Source organism: Nymphaea colorata, chromosome 8, assembly GCF_008831285.2.
Source record: "Nymphaea colorata isolate Beijing-Zhang1983 chromosome 8, ASM883128v2, whole genome shotgun sequence".
In the NCBI taxonomy this organism is placed as follows: domain Eukaryota; kingdom Viridiplantae; phylum Streptophyta; class Magnoliopsida; order Nymphaeales; family Nymphaeaceae; genus Nymphaea; species Nymphaea colorata.
Window position 1 is genome coordinate 4848848 of NC_045145.1, and position 15713 is coordinate 4864560.

A 15713-nucleotide genomic window follows, 5' to 3' on the forward strand; every position below is an offset into this window, starting at 1 on the left:
CAATGGAGACCAAGTTTTTGATAATGGTTGAATCTTGTCAATTTAAAGTTCTTCAAAGGTTGTGGCCGTTTTACGATTTAGATTTCCTTATTAGTTTGATGTTTTGAATCCTTCAATTCTTTCCTCTCATATAATTTTTTCTCAACAAAGGCCGGGAGCCTGTCTAGCTTACCTTTTGTTATAAAATGATTCAAGAACAGGGGAATTATGGATGAAAAACGTTAAAATATATTAAGAAGACCTTTCTACCCTTAAAAATATGCGTTCAAGTTAAAGACTTTTTTTATGGCATACATTTTTTTACTACCCTCCTTATTACTCTATATTGTAGAGACAAAAAGTAACATAAACATGTGAAATTGTAAAGAAATTGACATAAACAACGTAGTTTGTAAATATTTCTTTATTTACAAAGTCTATGTTTGTCAATTATTTAATAAAGTTATAAGATCTTTTTTTATTTTTTAAATATTAGATAACTATTTAGGGCTCGTTTGAATTGCTGGAACTCCATTGTAGTAGTGAACCTTTAGTTCAAATTTTCGAAAAATTTTTACTGTAGCAGCAGAACTTTAACAAGAAGCATACCTAACTTATTTTCGAGTTTACAGTTCAGTAAGCCCGTTGTGGCTGAGGCAGAATGATAAGTCAAACAACAGAGGCATATGGAACATTTATTTTAGTTGCTATTTCAAATGACACACATATTTTATGTGCTGGTTTGTTATGTACACTAGTTACATGATTTTATTGTACACGTTTGATTTTTTTTTGTTAGTTTTTTTTTAATGCAAAATAGAAGTAACCTATTTCTAGTTTCAATGGTTGCCTTCAAACATGTGGAATTTTAGTTTCATTCATAAATAAACATGAAACTAAAACACCTGGAATAAAAGTTCCAGGCATTCAAAAAGCATGGCGTATATAAAAAGATAGAACTTTTGTTCTACTTAGAAAGTACTGGGTACAAAATAGCCGTCATTTCGGGTATTTAATACCGGGTATTCAAACGCTATCTTATAGAAACATTAAACACTGAGCACAATTTTATTTTAGAAAAAGATAGAACATGCATCATAAAGGCGTCTTAATGAAGTATTCGGCTGGTGAAGAGCTCCTCATAATTTATGTAGTGTTTATTTCCACATTTTACATCTACCAATAAATTGATTCATCATTGTGCAATCTCATTTAATTAAGCCAATGCAAAGGTATTCAACTTCCGAAAATGCAGAGACATTAATGAGATTAGAAAATCCGTAAGTCCAGTAAAAAACCAGCGATGTTGGCAGCTAGCCAGCCGTCGTTGTCTACAATTGCGTGTGCGTTGACTTGTGCAAAGAGCATCTTCACAATGACATGAGTCCCACCGCGTTGGAAGGGGTAAGCCAGCCGCATAGCCAACCTTTCATTTCTCTCTCTCTCAAGAGCAGAGAGAGAGAGAGAATGTGTGTAACCGAGAACCCAAATCGTGATTCCACAGAGTCCACCTTAGAATCTGCCGCCAAACACGTTTCTTTTACTGAACTCCGGGGAAATCGCTATAGAATGATTTTTGTGTTCTACTAATAATAGCAATAGTAGTAGCAACTGTAAGGTACTATGGATTCTCTTATGGGCAATTTGTGACCAATATAAAGGTTAGATTCAGTTTCTCAGCGGGAATCTTGCATAGACCAGTTGGGACTTCTTTTAGAACATCTGCAAGAAGGTGAAACGTGTGGCTGCCCGCCTCATGGTTTGCCTCTTGAAAGATTAGTTCCGTGAGAAAGCGCAAGCATTTATTTGCCAGTGAGAGGAGTTCTGCCACCTTCAAACTCTGCAAAGGCAACCACCCAAAAGAGGTAAGACTCTTGATTTCCCAACCACAGCTTTCCCTGAGAAGCATCTTTTCTTCAGAACTCATAAGCTCAGAGAACTGCAATTTCTCATCTTTGCAGTTTTCTGCCTCTTTCTTTTCTCTTCTTGTTCTGATTTTTCCTCAGTTTGGTTGCTAGCGAAAGGAGATAAGATGTATATAGTGGAGGACAAGGTTGGAGCCATAGCATTGATGTTAGCTGCCCTGTGCTTCCTGGGTACATGGCCTGCGGTGATGACTCTTCTGGAGAGAAGGGGCCGACTGCCTCAGCACACATATCTCGACTACTCGATAACAAACCTTTTGGCTGCCGTTATAATTGCTTTAACATTTGGACAGATCGGTGGCAGTATGCATGGCATGCCAAATTTCTTTACTCAACTCACTCAGGTGGTCAGACCAACGTTCTATTTTTCTCTTTTTTGGGTTGTTTGCTCTGGCATATTTTGGAAGCCAAAGAGTACATTGTTATCGCTTTTTTCCATGAAAATGATTGTTGTGCAATTGTAGTTCTTCTCTTGTTCTGTTATTTCGACCTTACAGAGAAATGTGTAAACAAAGCTCTGTTCCTTTTCTTTTTTTTTTCTTTTTTCGTAACTCGACCAATGGTTTTTTTTTCTTCCTATATTACGGGTGGCACACCATGTGTGAATCCTCGTTCAGTTAGTGGAATTTACAGTTATATGACGATTCACTGTTTAGTATGTGATTAGCAGTTAGCTTCTTCATAAATAACTAGAATTCCCATCTATGAACTAAAGCTAGGAAGAGATTTTCATGAACTTGAGATATCCAGCTGATATATTATGTTGAATCTTTGTTACTTCTTTCAGGCATTAAAATTGTTAGTAGGCGCACAATTTTTTGGTGTAGTAGGCCAAATTAGGGGACATGACCGACAGACTGATTGGCACTGTTAGTAGGTTTATTACTACGAAAAGGACACCCGAACCAGAAAAAATTCATTAGGAAAAAGAGGAAAGAGAAGTTTCAACTTATCTGTTTGCTTTCCTTTCTGGATGAGTAATTTTGTTGTGAAAGGTTTCCCTATTGACACCTAATGCTGTAACAGATAGCCATCAGCTCTGTGACTGCCATTTCCAATTACCCTTCTACTTGTGAAGTATCCTGGTCATTAGCAAGTACAAATCTTTATAAATACTCACTTTCGACCAGTAACCATGCAGGATAATTGGCCATCTGTGCTGTTTGCTATGGCTGGTGGAATTGTTCTCAGCCTTGGAAACTTGGCGACGCAGTATGCATGGGCTTATGTTGGCCTATCAGTAACAGAGGTGGTTTCATCAAGCATGACAGTTGTTATTGGTGAGATGTTCACTGCTGTCTTCTTCCTGACTTTTTATATGATGTATGAAAGCTGTTGGCGTCGAACTACAGCTGGACCCAAGCTTTCCATTGTCAAGTTGAACCTTGAGGATTGACCATTGTTACAAGATTGACCTCTTTAGGAATTTGCCTCAAGGACTAGAACTTTGATCCCATTATCTGTTGATCTGCAACATTTTTCCTTGCTCTAATCTGTAGGTTTTTCAAATGATTCCTACATTATCTTTTAGGTGTACTAAAGGCTCGGAACTCAATCATAGCCAAAGGATTGTTTTCCTACAAATTTTGCAAATAGTTCTACTTTTCATTGAACTAAATACTTTTTCTTGTGACGTATCTAGTGCTTAATCTGTATCTTACCATTTACTTATGTAGGTCTAACTGTTTATTTTCATCCTTATTCAGCTTAAATCCAGCACTAGACGGATCTATGTTGAAGATGCAAAGTAATTAACTATGAAGATAGATTATTCGAAGTGCACTAATTTTGCATCCTTATGTCATCGTATTTAATTCAATAAACAGTAAGGCAGGTGGTCATGAGACTCATGACTGCCAATCTAAGTCATATGGGAATGGATACAGGTTTGGGTACAAGTACGGAGATGCGGTTGTGGACACGGCAACTTTAAAAAATGTAGGTATGGGGTATATATATATATATATATATATATGCAACAATATCCCAAAAAGTCAAAATGATAAATAAACAAGTGCTATGAATAAAACATTACATGTTAAGAAAAAAAAAGTAAAAATTGATTTACAAACAAACTATATCAAGTAAAATTAAGGAGTTTGGGTCCGTTTCAATATAAAAAGTACCAAATGTATCCAAGTGCCCACTCTGGTACAAGTACAACAACATGGGTACCTAGCTTACTGAAGCAGAAGTACCCATTTGACTTAACTGCCAATTGAAGGTTGGTTGTGACATCTAACATGGTTAATGGCCACCTAGTTGGTAGGAACTAGGAACTGACCGTTGTCCAATCATAGGACCAATAATTGAAGAGTGAAGGGTTCCAAATGGGACTTGAATTCTATGATAAATTGTGTTTTATGTTCCATATATTCTCTCATACATTAATGGCAGATTCAACTTAAAAGCCAATTGCTGTGAAAATGACAGGTACGACTATGAACTACTTTCTGGATGATCGCATTAATAAAGCTGAGATTCTTTTCCCTGGTGTTGCATGCTTCATGGTTGCCGTCTGTCTTGGATCTGCTGTGCACTCCTCCAATGCAGCTGATAACAAAGAAAAGCTTAGTGGGTCATCATCTGCTCACATTGTCATGACAAGGTTTCTATTTTTCTTTGTACATGTTTCCATTAAAATTCAGACTCTATGTTCAATATTTAGAGACGTTGAGGAATTTGATCTATCATTTGTATTGAAGACATAGGCACGTGAGCATGTTACTTGTTTACTCAAAGTCAAATCCTTCTGCTTTTTATGTTGAATCCTCACATCTTTTAGAAAGCACTCACATAGTTTGAGGCTGTGTGCTGGACATAGTGTCTATATTAAAACACTACAGGAACTTGTTATTGGTTTCATGATGTGACCGGCTATTTAACATGAACAGGATGAGCTTTGGCTGTTCAGAATCTTGGGGCATCATTCTTTTCCTGTTGTTTCAGTTGGGGATGTAGAAGTTAGTATTCAACCTCTTATTGTAGTAGGATTTCACCTATGGATTTCACATATTTATTTCAGAAAGAATCAATTTTCTTAGAGAGAATTTCAAATAGTACATCCGCCTGTTATTATGCAATAAGTCTCCAGAACAAGGCATGAGGAAGCAACATTTATCAAACCATTTATGGTTTGAATACTTGAGCTTGACATCTACAATCAACAAAAGAAGTCTATATACACTTTTTTTCTGGGCAATTGCCATATACTCACCTGTTATTTGATGCTTACCTAAACCCTTATACCAGAAAATGTCACCAAGCCATTAGGTATGTACAACAATTTAGTTAATTCCAGTCTTGTTATGTCAGTCACCTGCTATTTGATGCTATTACTTGTTTTAATCTATTTTTTATTTTGTGCACCTTCTGAGTTTCTGGAATGCAATCGGAGAAACTCTGGAATGTTAATGTTTTCATTTGTTGACACAAGCACTTTGCTTGTATATCATACTTTCATATTCACAAAGTAAATTGTTACAAACTATCACGCTCCAGCTCAAAATTAAATCTAAATGCAGTTTTTTTATTTCCAGTTGAGACCCTGGAGATGCTAAATGCAGATTTTAGTCGCCTTTTCTTGGAGGAAACAAATCCATCTTTCTTAGCAACAGACTTTGTGTGCGTGTGCTATACACACACACACTATAGTCCCCATGGCCAAATGGGATTCAGTCCACCCACTGCCGCCTGATGAAATTCATCGGGTGGCTTGAGCTTTTTGCTGTTAAATAGTTGATGTCTTTTATTCATTCTTGTTATTGAGATAAAAGTTCCATGTCCCACATTCTTAGAAATTTGGATTATTTGTTAGGAGCATCATGGATGAATCTGGCAACAAATGTAATGAAGGTGAAGGTATAAGTTCTCTCGCTTTTGTCATATATTTGAGACAACACTTTTAAAGATAATCAAAACGGTGATATTCTGTTCCATTTTTTCTTTTATAGATATTGAAAACTCCTTGGAGAAGGGAATCAAACACTCTAAGCTGACTAAACCAAATGCCGGTACTGCAGAATTTCTGATAGAACTTGAGAATACAAGATCAATCAAGGTCAGTCCCATGTTTCTCTAAACTTGTTTTACTTACTGCCTCTTAGTTTTATATGGTGAAAGAGATGCTGAAAATATGAGATTAAAATTTCCAAACATCATGTGCACCAAATTTGGAGTGCCATGAAAATTGCTATTTGCTATTTTCTCTGTTAGTTGTTATTAGTTCTTGCAATGGGAAAAGGATAAGTATAGGTTCCATGGCATCCGAACTACAAGGGCTATAGAATGAAAGCTTATCAAATTATTTGGTCACAAATTCATCTAAGGTACCAGTTGATTAGGAAAGGCTTATCTTTCATATAAATACTTCTTGGAACTTGCATAAAAGGAAAGTGAACCCAAAATATAATCTTATATCTGAAACTCACTTTCAGAAAAGGATGGCAAACAGTGACTAACAATGTTTCTATGTAGGTGATACATATGTCCCAATTATTTCTTAAAGTAACGATGAAAGCAAGCTTATTGTTCATGATTAATCATATGTATGCTTGTTGATCATGATGAATCAGGAACAATCTATATAGGTCAAAATATCAGCTGCCCTTAACTACTATTGATCTAATAGTTCTTTTTTGGTTCATTTTTAACACTATCACCTTTCAATCTAAACTTTCTTTTTAATGCAGGTTTTTGGATCCAGCACCATCCTCGGATTGGTGATTGTGATTTTCTCTGGCTTTTGCTTTTCACTTTTTTCACCAGCATTCAACCTTGCCACAAATGATCAGTGGCACACTCTAAAAAAAGGAGTCCCACACCTCGTTGTTTACACTGCCTTCTTTTACTTTTCAGTATCCTGCTTTATTGTTGCCATCATTCTCAATGTTATCTTTCTCTATCGTCCCATACTTGGATTGCCTAGGTCTTCTATAAAAGACTATCTTAAGGACTTCAATGGCAGATACTGGGCCTTTTTAGCTGGCCTCTTGTGTGGGTTTGGTAATGGTTTTCAATTCATGGGTGGTCAAGCTGCTGGATATGCGGCAGCTGATGCTGTTCAGGTCAGTGCTGCAGTTGTTTTCTTGGAGTTATTTTCCTTTATTGGCATCAGTTATACTGCTACAAGCATTTTTGAAGTTACCAACTTTTGTCCTTCTTCTCCTTTATCCTGCTAATCTACCTTCACTTATTTATTTGCTTCTTAACAAAAAAGGAGCAACTGCTGTGAGATCAAGACTGAAACCCAGAGGCCAATGGTGAAACATACATCATCTAGTTTATGGCCTTTCTAGTCCTGCTGCTAGTGGCTAGTCTTGTTGTGACCAGATTATTGAGGACATTCTAGATGTACAATAAACTTCAATAGGAAGAGTCTATCTGGGTGTCCTGATCAGAGTTCAGAATGTTGGTCGAACCAAATACAACCTTTTTTTAAAGTATGGCTATCAGATAATTACTGGCTGTTGCATGTCACCTGTAAAAAGACCTGGATCTATGCAAGCATTTTTGGCTAATCATGTCATAAAAAAAACATGCGCTCATGCAAATCTTTAGAGATCTTTTCTTTCTCTTCGTTTTAGTTAGTCTTACTGAAAACTTATCCATTGACTTGACCAAGCTGGAGCAGTTAGTCTCAAGCAGTCCTCTGAAGGGGCATTTGGTAACAGAAATACTGATAGAATGTTCTATAAATCTGTCAAATGATTAGGGCAGATTCATGGAATACTATGTTCTAGTGTTCCATGAATCTGCTTTAATTTTTGAGACATATTTATCGAACACTGAGTTAGTGTTCCTGTTGCCAAATGCCTCCTTAAGATCCAGAACAACCTTTGTCCAACTTTCCTATCTTGACAACTCAGTTGTGCCATTCCTACAAACCAAGATTGCCCTTATCCAGCAGAGGCAGAGAGCCTTCATGAGACTCTGGAAAGAACTTTTGACCTCTTCTTAGGAATCAATTGTTTAAACATCTGTTGTGATCAATCCTTTTTTTCATATTCAGGCACTGCCCTTGGTAAGCACTTTCTGGGGAATATACCTGTTTGGGGAGTACCGGAAATCATCAAGAAAGACATACATGCTGCTAACAGGCATGCTTTTCATGTTCGTTGTTGCTGTAGCTGTGTTAATGGCATCATCTGGACACAGGAAGTCATAGTTACAACCATGAGGACATGAAAAAGAAAATTAGGAAAAAGAGGTACCAAGAAAAGGAATCCCTGGTAGAATAATATGTATAAGAGAAAAAGAAAATGAAGATAAAAAAATGTCGCAACATCCATTTGCAAATCTATGGCCTTAAATAAGGTAAATCAATGTTCATGTATATGGTTAGTTGTCTTCTATAATTTCTTATAACTCTTTCTCTCTCATTAGATAGTTGGTTTCAGGTTTGAGTGTACGCCATGAAGATTTCTTACCTCTTTGATTCGTCAACAACAAGAGTGTTTTCATAATTGGTCAATAAAAGCCAACCATAGTTCTCATGATTCTAAGATCTCTCAAGTTGAATGTGGTCATGGGTTGAATTGAACTGTTTTTCTTTGCATAATCTGGTAAATGTCTGCTTCGTTCCAGCTTAATTGTATACGAAAAACCAATAATAGCCCTTTGTGCATAAACTTATTCATAGACAAGCTAAGGCATGAATTGGAAGTGCTTCTTAGCTCGCACTAAAAAGTGGTGTCTATCTCAGAATTGGAAGTGGACGAAGAAGTGTGAGCAGAAAAACTACCTGTTCAAGCATTAAAATTCTCTTGTGGCCCATGCTTATAAGTTCTTATCTTCTCTTCAATCCTAAATATTGTAACGATAGAATTAACTAAAGGTAGTCTTTGAGCAAAACTGCTCTTTTATGAGTAACACTTATCTTGGGATGTTCACGGCAGAGATCTTAAGCGTCATTTGTTTTATTTATTGAAGACTTTATAACTGCCGTCGTTCTGCTTATGTACATGGCGAACTTGTGAATGATTTTTGCAACATTAATAATAAGTCTTGATAAGTACTCTCTCTCTCTCTCTCTCTCTCTCTCTCTCTCCCTGATATTATTTCAAATGTAAAATTAGTTAATAATTGGCCTTCGTGGATTTACCAAACAAAATTTGATTTTCTTTTGCTGAGAACATCATAAAATTCTAAATATTAGTTATCAGATTGATCTTAGGTAATTTTATATGGCATTTTGTGTTTTTTTTTTCCAAGAGGAAAAGTCCATTATTTCCAATAAAAGAGTGCTGGCAGATAGGCTCCTGATCTTTATTCCGAAAGATGATAGTACAACATTAAGATAACAAAATGGACCTCATGAAAGTGGAGTACTAGTAGCTAAAGTTTTGTGATATCAATGGCTTACAACTTTTGTCTACAAGTACTTTCTCATGAAAATAACCAAATAAATGTGATTGTCATGTTATTTTCACTTGTTCCTATTCTGTTGGCATATGGCGCAGAGTTGTGTCATGGTTTAATATCAGCCTGATTCCTTCAGGCGGCTTTAATTCTGAACTCAACAAATGGCACCGTAAACGTTTATGCTGTAAGGAATTGTCCCAATACTGGTATGGGTCTAGACCGTCTGGTGTGGGCACCCCGTATAGTCAGGCCTGAACCCAACACATGATAAATAAAAATTTTATGGAGGATTATATAGGCTGGGGGTGGGCAGTTGCCCACACGAGCCCTATGATAGCTCCGCTACTGATGACCAGTGAGCCAAAGGCTAGTTGTTGAACCGTATATAACCATTCCTTCATTCTTTTATCAATAAATGGATGGGGACTCCTCCTGGCTAGATTTCTTCGGAAATGACAGTCATGTTGGAACCTACATGCCCAAGTGGTATTATTGTAATGTATAAACATTTTAGAAGACTTAAAAAAATATATAGCCTAGTACATGCTTTCTAATCATAGGGAAGCTAGTTCCTGACTTCTAACATCCAGTAACCTTAACAATCTTTCCTGTTGAATACCTTTCTCTTCTTGTCGAATGTTCATTATTAAATATTTAACAAGGAAACAAATAAGTTTAATAAGGATATACAGAGAACTAAGGAAGGTTGTCTGGATTCTAGCTTCTGCATTCATCAAATTAAATTTGATTACTATATCAACATCGTCCTTTACTGAAATTATACAGACATCAACCACAAACTATAGAAGTTTGGTTCTGCTTTCATGTGCTTGAATTTGACTTGCGTCTATCTATATCTTTATTGAACGGATATACATTAAACTATTAAAGCAAAAGATAAGCATAGTAACCTATGTTATCTGGATCCTCACTTCTAACACATGTAAAAGTTGACTACCATGTTTTTCTCTCTCTTCAATGAAAATACATAAACATAATAGCAAGGTAATTAAAAATTGAAGAAGTTTGGAGCTGGTTTTCCTGCAAATGTCTGGTTATAAACTTATATATATGGCAACAAGGTTATGGTCTTATTTAAAACGTCAATGGAAGAGACCAGTCAGCACACTAGAAGATCAAATGCCTCTCTCCTACTAGCTTTTTCTGATCTGTCCCTTGAACACACGTCAAAATGCAGTTAAATATGCTGCAGTTTAGAACTTACAACTGAATGCCAAGTTACCAAATTAATGAAGGCTGATTTATCATGTCCATTGTTAAAATATGTTGCTGCAACAAATGTAATTGGATACGTGTTTAATGTGACCCGATTCACTTTACAGATCAGTTTTAGTAGAACCAAACTGAAAGCAACCTCCAAACCTATATCCATTATAAAAATGGATCTTGGATTTGTAATGGATCTGATCTGGATCCAAATGTACAAAATCGAAGTCACAAAACAGTAAAGGATATGGATCCGTGATATCCAAAATCAGATCTGAATGAACTCAACCTGGACACGTTTACCACATTCTTTTATGCGGTTTGGAGCTCCAATTTGACCTGAGATCTGATCCATTACCATTTTAGCTTCATATAGATTCTGGTCCGTGATATCCAAAATCAGATCTCAATGGACTCAAACCGGACACGTTCACCACATTCTTTCATGCAGTTTGGAATTCCAATTTGACCCGAGGGCTGATCCATTACCCGTTTTAATTTCATATAGACTTGTAACTCTTGGTTTTGGATCGGGACGCAACCTGGTCCAAAATGACTCATAACTCTATTCGATTATGGACTCCAATTTCGAAAAGCTCAAAAGAAGGTAGGAAGGCCCAATTCTCTAAAACCGATAGGCCAAATAATAATTCAATTACAATGAGGATTAACTGCTGGAGATAGGCTACCCAAATTTATTGGTAGAAGAACATAAACACATAGGAAATGATTTCGGGTGAGCAGGAGGGAATGGGAGTGAGAAGCCAAAGCCTTCCTCTTTTTACTTGTCTCTAGGGTGTAAAGGTGCATTGAGACCTACATGATCCTATAGTAGATCCTTCAATTCAAGTATTCTGTATGCCACCATTTGCTGTCTACAACAATGACACCCATGAAAATCAAACCAAGGACAAGTTGTCAACACAACACTCAAATCAACCAGCTATGTTATGCTGCTCGAACATGATAAATGATTTACATGATCCAATGCATTATGGCAAAGGAAACCCCAAAAGCTACCCCTAAAAGCAAGCATCAGACACAAGGCGTGCCTGTCTAAGCTCGACTCAATGAGTTGAGCTTGAGTTAAAGTTTGAACTATAAATGAGTTGCATTAGAGTTACATAAGGTGAACTCTTTTAAGCTTGACTCGGCTCGTGACTTCCCTTTTTTGTTAATTTTAAAAGGCATATCGGTAATTTTTGACGAATTTTAATACCCTTTTATGGTTTTCATTTAAAGAAAAAATATAAATCAAGTGATGGTACAAGCATAAACGAGTCATGATGGAGCTCGGACTCTGCTGATCAAGTCGAGTTCAAGCTGATTCAACCCAAGCCCGAACTCAGCTTGCTCCTCTTACACTTGAGGCCAACACCTCTGTCATTTGAGGTCAATTGTTATTTTAATGAAAATATCAGTTGTCCAATTTCTTGCATTGGACGACCCACCAAAGACAATAAACAGCCTAGATTAGAAAAATTATGAAATATAAATAGTTATTGGATAGCTAAAATTTAAGAGTTTGTTGCTCAAAAGTAAGTAAGTATATATATATATATATATATATATATATATATATATATATATATATATATATATATATATATATATAGAGAGAGAGAGAGAGAGAGAGAGAGAGAGAGCGTCAATGCAGTGTCATATGCTGAAATAATTGTTGGGTAACTAAATTTAAAAACTGTTGTTAAAAAGATCATAAATCATCGGTAAAATAATTATAAACTTTCACCATACTATAAACGATACCAATTTAATGATTGCGTTTAGTAATAAATTTTTAAATATTTTAACTATCCAAGTAAGCATTAAATTCACCAATACGTGTGTATGGAAAGAGCGAACGAAAGAGCGAGAAAGTAAGTGAATGGTCACCCAATTTATTGGTGAGGGTGGTTGCATAGTGGACGGTTAAAAGAGAAATGATGGACGGTTAAAAAAAATAAAGGCAAAACATATGAGGCTCAATACTACATTGTTAAAATATTTATCACATTTTTTCTTTATTTTTAGACAGTCATGACAAATGAGCTGAGAAACTTAATATTTAGACTCATCATTCAAAATGTACACACACACACTGACCACATATATTTATTATCTATATTTGTAAACTATAAATTAGTAAATAAAGTGAGCTACAAAATTCAAGCTTACTCGTGCTTAGCCATGTCACACGAAAAGCAGCTCCGGCCAATGAATCGTGTCAGTATGACCTAATTAAACCCTTAGTACTTTACAAACTTATCTTAATTAAGAATAAGAGATCATGAGAGCTCTCTTTTGAGCAAATTCTTTTCATTTCAGCTCCAGGTTACGTACGGCTTCCTCTGAGATTACAGAGACCACCTTTAGACTCACGTGGTCGTTTGTCGGCAACCTCTACCGTGGGCACAGATGGCTTATTATCTTCCCTTCTCTCGAACATTGCTTTCCTCTCTTCAACAGACATTCGATGGAAGTTAAAAAAAAAACATTCGTCGCATCCGTCGCGGCTTAACCGCCTCCTTTAGACGTTTATTGGGGAAGGAGGAGACGACATTATACCTTATAGGGCCGGATAAATGGAGTCGTCGCCGGATTTCCAGATGTGCTGGAGTTCACAACTCTGGACTCGTGGACGAATATGGTGACGAGAGCACATGCACGTCGACAAGGCTTCTAAGTCGAGCTGCTGGATGACGACACGTTCCTCTCCCTCGTGTCGACCCACCAAGCAGCATGCCACGCCCCTTCGACCACTATTTATATACGAACGACGCTGCCGTCGATATTCATTCGCTGGCCGTGGTTTGGTTGCTTTGTATTCGCTTGTGATTGAGATAGATCTTTGAGAAAGGCTAGAAGAAAAGAGCATAGAGAGAGAGGAAGATGGCTTCGCAGCAGGAGAGGTCTGAGTTGGACGAGAGGGCAAGGCGCGGAGAGACGGTGGTGCCGGGCGGGACGGGAGGCAAGAGCCTCGAAGCCCAGGAGCACCTTGCTGAGGGTCCCCATCTTCTCTTTCTTCCTTCTTAAGCAGAAGGCTCTGTTGCTTTTATCTCTGATTTGATTTCAACATCTTCTTTCTGAAGAAACATCACCTGAAATGTACTGATGATGATGATTCTTTTGATTGCGTTCTTGATGAGCAGGGCGGAGCCGAGGAGGGCAGACTCGGAAGGAGCAACTGGGGACGGAGGGTTACCAGGAGATGGGGAGGAAGGGAGGACTGAGCACCATGGATGAGTCTGGCGGGGAGCGTGCCGCTCGCGAGGGTATCGACATCGACGAGTCCAAGTACACGACGAAGTCTTAAGGTCCGGAGACACTCCTAACGTCCCCCCTTTGCAAGGACGTGTAAACCAGTAGTAATAAATAGTAGTTATAGACAGTAGTGTCTTTTAATGGCGTCCAGATCTTTAGCAGGCAATGCCACTCGCCCTGGCGCTGGTTTAGTGCAGGGGAGTTGGCGGGAGAGTCTAACAAGTCTTCGACGCTTGGGTGTAGTAGTGGGGAGTAGGGTTTAGGGTTTCCCTGTTAGGTCATGGCTGGGCGGAGCTCAGGCTGGGCTGGTATCCGGCAGTGTTGATGCTTCTGTCTCTCGCCATTGGAGATTCTGTAACAGGCTTGCATCTTTAGTTTATATACCAGTACATTTACTTCTGTTACCGTGTACTTGTTCTTGTTTGCACTCCTCTTTTTTCGGTCTTGCAATTTAGGTTCGTGACGCCATGAAAATTTCGTGGAGAAGCATGGCGGGATGCTTGTGTGGATGAAGTTTAAGCTGTGAATCAACTACTCGTGAAGGCAAGCCTTGAAGCTTTGTAAGTCTTATTTGACCTGAAGGCAAACAACCTTTTCAGGCAGAACTGGGTGGTCTTGTTTTTTACTTTCTTCTCTGTGATGGTCTCCATTGTTCTTCGTTGGTGTTCTTACGATAGCAGGCTTGAATAAAGCTGTGATAGAGATTTCCCTCAGCTGCTCAACTATTGAAGCTCCCTATATAGCTTCCTTTTTTTCTTTTCACGCGGCCAATCCTGCCTGCAAGACTGGCAAGCTGACTAGGAATGCATTAGAAACGAGCCGACCTTTTTTCTCACGCTTAAATGGCCAAAAGTTCTGTGCACCCTGCTTTTGTTCTCCACGCATTCAATGTTTCTTGTCGAAAAAACCATCAACGTCCACGGTTTGATAGTAACAGAAGCAATAACTAAAACAGATCAGGCAATTAGTACATTAAAACGATCTGGTGACAAATAAAACAGAGACAATTAGCACCTTTGCTATCGGAGTTGAGCAATGGTACCTGTTCTCTTCCCTTAAAATCTTCTGCTCGACGTTTTTGGCGGTCTAACGTGCCATACCAAACTCTCTTGCTCATCCAAGAGCTCCTCTGGCCTCAGAGTCCGTCGTCCACTCCGTTCCTGCATACCGTACTCGGCTTCCACCATAGAAGCATCAGGTAAAAGGGATCACATAACCACTGGCATCGGCGCGACCCGCAGGATACGATGAGCGCTGAGCTCGACATCGGCGCGACCCGCAGGATGTGATGAGCGCTGAGCTCGAGCGAGGAAAAGCACTCGCAACAGACGCAAGAGTGTGCTCATTCAGATTCTTGTGATAGCCAACACTAATGGCATTTGTATGGTGAGCATAAAGTCAAAATTCTGGTGGGTTTTCGTGTCAAGTAGTGCTGGTGGTTAGGTGTCTAGAGGAGGGAATTGAAAAATAAAAAACCAAGAATGAAGCGAAGAAGAAGGAAAATAAAAAATGAAGCTGGATGCAGCGGAAGAACGGAGGAAGAAGATGGATGCAGCGGAAGAACGGAGGAAGAAGATGAAGAGGAAAAAGATCAGAACGGAGGAAGAAGATGAAGAGGAAAAAGAACAGTGGAGAGGAAGAAGAAGTGGAAAGTTAGTACGCCGAGGAAAGAAGAAGAGGGTCAAGAGGAATAGGAAGAAGGGAGGAGGATGGAAATTTAGGGTACGAATTGTATTTTGATAATTCACGGTACGACTTGGAGATGGAAAAGGCTTTTAAATAGCCTTGTACAAAGCCTAACATTACTAGTTACAAGTCATAGATACAAAACTATCAAACAAAATGCTTATGACTGATCTTTTAGAAGCTCATGATCCCAATGCTAGTCTTGTATATGCTCGGCAAACTTGGCTAGGATCGGCAAACTTGGCTAGGAAGAACACTTCTCTAGCAAAAAAA

General features: G+C 38.2%; 2 protein-coding genes across 4 annotated transcripts; both read left to right on the forward strand.

Annotated features, from left to right (window-relative positions):
* The first annotated feature begins 1383 nt into the window (after window positions 1-1383).
* Window positions 1384-8407, forward strand: LOC116258960 (ureide permease 2-like). 3 transcript variants are annotated; one of them, XR_004173847.2, is made up of 9 exons: window positions 1384-1844; window positions 1986-2248; window positions 3046-3184; window positions 4338-4512; window positions 5722-5765; window positions 5858-5964; window positions 6596-6970; window positions 7915-8219; window positions 8303-8407. XR_004173847.2 is itself a non-coding variant. In XM_031636492.2 (8 exons), the coding sequence occupies exons 2-8, from the start codon at window positions 2012-2014 to the stop codon at window positions 8068-8070; spliced, it is 1233 nt and encodes a 410-aa protein (XP_031492352.1). In that variant the 5' UTR covers window positions 1384-1844; window positions 1986-2011; the 3' UTR covers window positions 8071-8407. The 3 variants fall into 3 exon arrangements, 2 of the variants coding, with proteins under 2 accessions (XP_031492352.1, XP_031492354.1); XM_031636492.2 differs by having other exon boundaries at window positions 7915-8407; XM_031636494.2 differs by having other exon boundaries at window positions 1998-2248; window positions 7915-8407.
* A 4975-nt stretch (window positions 8408-13382) lies between these two features.
* Window positions 13383-13806, forward strand: LOC116259338 (em protein H5). Its single transcript, XM_031637089.1, has 2 exons — window positions 13383-13497; window positions 13643-13806. The coding sequence occupies exons 1-2, from the start codon at window positions 13383-13385 to the stop codon at window positions 13804-13806; spliced, it is 279 nt and encodes a 92-aa protein (XP_031492949.1).
* Window positions 13807-15713: the final 1907 nt, after the last annotated feature.

Bases quoted from the DNA above. Each gene is read 5' to 3' on its own strand.
- LOC116258960 (XM_031636492.2), top strand. From the start codon at position 2,012: ATGTATATAGTGGAGGACAAGGTTGGAGCCATAGCATTGATGTTAGCT. The intron at 2,249-3,045 runs GTGGTCAGACCA...GTAACCATGCAG, and splicing joins TCTTTACTCAACTCACTCAG to GATAATTGGCCATCTGTGCT. The intron at 4,513-5,721 runs GTTTCTATTTTT...ATTATTTGTTAG, and splicing joins GCTCACATTGTCATGACAAG to GAGCATCATGGATGAATCTG.
- LOC116259338 (XM_031637089.1), top strand. From the start codon at position 13,383: ATGGCTTCGCAGCAGGAGAGGTCTGAGTTGGACGAGAGGGCAAGGCGC. The intron at 13,498-13,642 runs GTCCCCATCTTC...CTTGATGAGCAG, and splicing joins CCAGGAGCACCTTGCTGAGG to GGCGGAGCCGAGGAGGGCAG.